The 3,553-nt window shown below is 40.3% G+C and overlaps 1 protein-coding gene across 1 annotated transcript in view; it reads left to right on the top strand.

Annotated features, from left to right (window-relative positions):
- Window positions 1–3,553, top strand: part of Abcb1 (ATP-binding cassette, sub-family B (MDR/TAP), member 1) — a 173,576-nt gene that overhangs the window by 100,751 nt on the left and 69,272 nt on the right. The window contains exon 4 of the mRNA XM_005387974.2: window positions 1,236–1,380. Coding sequence (XP_005388031.1) covers window positions 1,236–1,380 — 145 coding nt within the window. The remainder of the gene's footprint in view (window positions 1–1,235; window positions 1,381–3,553) is intronic.

The raw sequence follows: 3,553 nt of genomic DNA, 5'->3' as shown, positions 1-3,553 counted from the left end.
CTGAGCTAAATCCCCAGCCCCCCAGACTCTCCGGACTCTTCTTAGTTGGGACATTTTTTATTAATGCCTCAAATTTTATTGCGTGCTATCAGTCTGTTCAGGGTTTTAATATCTTCTTGGTTCCATTTTAGTAATTCATCTATATCTAGGAATCTATCCATTTCTTCTAGATTCTCCAACTTATTGGAGTACAGATTTTTGAAGTACTTATAATTTTCTGGATTTTGGTGGTGTCTGTTGTGATTTCACCATTTTCATTTAAATTATATTAATATGAATCTTTTCTTTCCTTTTCTTGGTAAGTTAAACCAAGACGCTTTGTAAAAGTTACAAAATGTTACCTTTTGAGCAGTCTGTGACATTTAATTGTTTTTCTTGTGAGATGAAAAGTAACTTCTCATAGAAAGTATTGGGTTAATATTATCCCCTAGTTATTGCAGACTAACCAGGCCCACAACCTCCTGAAGGAGTGGATGGTGAAGGCTTAAATAAAAAAGACAAAGGGAATGATTTCAGGGCTCTGGGAGGTTCCAGCCCTCTCACAGAATTCAGATTCTGGAAGCTAGGACCAAAAACTTCTCTAGGCAGTCTGTATTTATTATGTTATCAAAGAAAGGAGGAGATTACTGAAGAAAATGCAAGAATTTGAGCAGGACCTTGAGAATCCCTTTAAGAACTTTTTCAAGTAATACCTTATGTTAATTTAGGAGAACTATGTTATCTCCAGGAAGACCTTCACCAGAGGAGTGAGATGCCTGCAGCTACAGTCTTTATCTAGCTAATTGAGGTTGGAGCCAGGTGTCCTTAGCCTGGCCTTATCTTGTCCTTTGAGGCGCCAAGGCTTTACCTGCCATCTCCAGGAAAGGGGCCTAGGTCTTGGGCAGACTTACAAGTAAACATGAAAAGCCAGTTGGTTAATATAAATCCTGTTCAGAGCCACTTCGTAGTGGTCTCCATCAAGAAAACAGAGCTAGTAGTATATTTCTATTATAGGCTCATTTTACCTCATAAGAAGACAGTGCAGTGTGGAGAACTAAGCCAGAACTCAATAGAAGAAGTAAATGCTTTTTTCTAATTCGGCTGTTGTAGCATCTTAGCGAAGGTAGAGGGTATCTTGGGCTTGAGTGGAAGCAGTAGTAGTCTGAATAATATTTGGATTTGGGATATATTTGGAAGGTAGAAGAAACCATCTAGAAGACTAATTGTGCCTATGTTCTGTTTTATTCTTCTCTTAGTTTCGCTATTCAGATTGGCTGGATAGATTGTACATGGTGCTGGGAGCTCTGGCTGCTGTTATCCATGGAGCTGCGCTCCCCCTCATGATGCTGGTGTTTGGAGACATGACAGACAGCTTTGCAAGTGCAGGAAACATTAGTCTAAGTAAGTATTGTTTGTGGTACTTTTATTAGAAGCATTCAGGAAAACCCTTAGGATGATATCACTGAATATGCGCTATTGTGTTTAGTGCTGTGGGAGGGAGAGGATCTGAGTGTAGCTTATGCTTGTCCTGAATTTGAAAAGATAGTTCTCACAATGCCCAGTGGAAATGCTGACCAAGATATGTGGAAAAAGAGGGAGCTCTATGAGGTCAGAAATACTGTAGGTTTCAGGAGGAGATAAAAGTCTAATCAAGACTTTGTGAGAGACTGGAATCAGTTACAAGATTTCCTGACAGATTGGATGTGAGTGTAAGAGAGGGATCCACGGTGGTTCTCACTGTTAGCCTGAGCAACTAGATAGGTCGCTGTAACTATCAACTAAGATGAGAAAGATGGAGGGAAACTAGATCTGGGCAGTGAATATCAGAAGTTCAGTTTTGGATATTGTCATGGATTAGGCAGGAAGGGGGAAATGGGTCTAAGAGAAGTGTGTGATTGTGTGTATGTGTGCGTATTTCAGGGTGGAAAAAATAGTGTGTCTGTTAATTGAAATAATTCAGAAGCGGGGAGAAAGTAGTACGCGAAGTTTGAACCGAAAGAGAAAAAACTTGTTAAAGGTATGTCCTTGAGAAAGGATGAAATCCAATGGGCAGGAGGTAATGTTTGCTTTAGATAGAAGTGAGGATGGTTTGTGTACAATAATACCTGGGGAGAGAGTATCTGAGTGTCGGGAGTCCAAAGCTAGGTAGAGGAGATGAGACTGGACCTTTAGCTTTGATGATAGTCATTCTCATCTACCTGCAAAGGATACGTTTCAAGACCTCCAGGAGGTACCTGAAGCTATGGATGGTACTGAACTCTATGTATACTGTATTTTTCCTGAGTATGCTTATCTACAATAAAGTTTAAAGTATGGTATAAATAGTGCACAGTGAGATTAACATCAATAATTAGTGATAAAATAACACTAAATATAATAATATACTCCACTAAAAGTTACATGAATGTGTGCTTGTGCATGATTCCTCTCTCTCTCTCATAGCATCGCGTGGTATTCTCCTCACCAGTTATAGTGATGTGAGACCATAGCATGCCACGGTTGACAGCAAGAAACTGAAACCATAGAGAGTGAAGCTGTGGGTGTGGTACACTACTGCACCTCAGTGTTCTCAGTGATGTAGGAAGCAAAACATTTGGCTGGTAAAGAAAGGAGATGTAAAACAGCTGTCTAGGAGAGTGGGACAGTGAACAGAATATTAAAGAATCTGTGTGTAACACACATACTCTCAACTAGGGGGACGACTGATTAATGGCTTTGAGCTGAAATCTTCTGGATACTTCTAGTCAAGACTAGTTTGACAAAGCCCCCCAAGTTAGTTTGGGATTAGGTGTTAAAAGTGTTGAAGCTGCCTGTTTGAGAATACCCTTGAAAATGTACTCATAGCTTGCAATAACTATTTACCTTTTGGACTTTTAAGTCTCTGTTGGTTGCTATAAATCTTTTCCCCCAGAATCATGCACATTAATATTCATACTAATTCGGGGTATAGATGGAACATTTGATACTTGTCCCTGGGCCTTTGGAACCCCTTGTTTATGGTCCTGCGGAAATACACTGTTCACTTGGAGTAAAACTACTTTGGTTCTGTGAATTAAGTCTGAGAGTTGGGCCAGAAAAACATACAGTATGTTTTAGTTTTGTAAAATCTTATGCAATTACCACCTATCTTCATGGCATTCAGAGGCATCTACAGTAAGATGCTGTGCTGCCTTTGAACAGGCATCTTTCTTTTATATCGTGCACAATAGGAGATCCTCACTGCTGTGTAAATTCACTGTTTCTTATATACCATGTGCTGGCACCACTGTGCGGAGTTATCTCTCCTCCCGGTGTATAGTGGAATCAGCGGATCGTTCAGTGCTCCCTGGTAGCCAAGCAGACCTAATATGCACATTTCTGCCCATTCTGATCCTGCCCACTTTGTCACGAGTGCAAATACAAGCGTTGCTCTAAGCCTCCTAGAGGTGTTATAATAATCACGGTGTGCTTCTGTGTACACTACGTAGACAGCTGTTGAATTCATCTATCAATAATAAAATTAGCTTATTAAAACAACTGTTTAATGTTGGCCCAGCTGGGAAGAGCTGACCGTCATATGCCTCTGTTTAGCTGC

This window comes from Chinchilla lanigera, unplaced genomic scaffold, assembly GCF_000276665.1.
Source record: "Chinchilla lanigera isolate Chin_1 unplaced genomic scaffold, ChiLan1.0 scaffold00031, whole genome shotgun sequence".
In the NCBI taxonomy this organism is placed as follows: Eukaryota; Metazoa; Chordata; class Mammalia; order Rodentia; family Chinchillidae; genus Chinchilla; species Chinchilla lanigera.
Note: the sequence above shows the minus strand (reverse complement) of the source record. Positions and strands in the feature narration are given on the sequence as shown.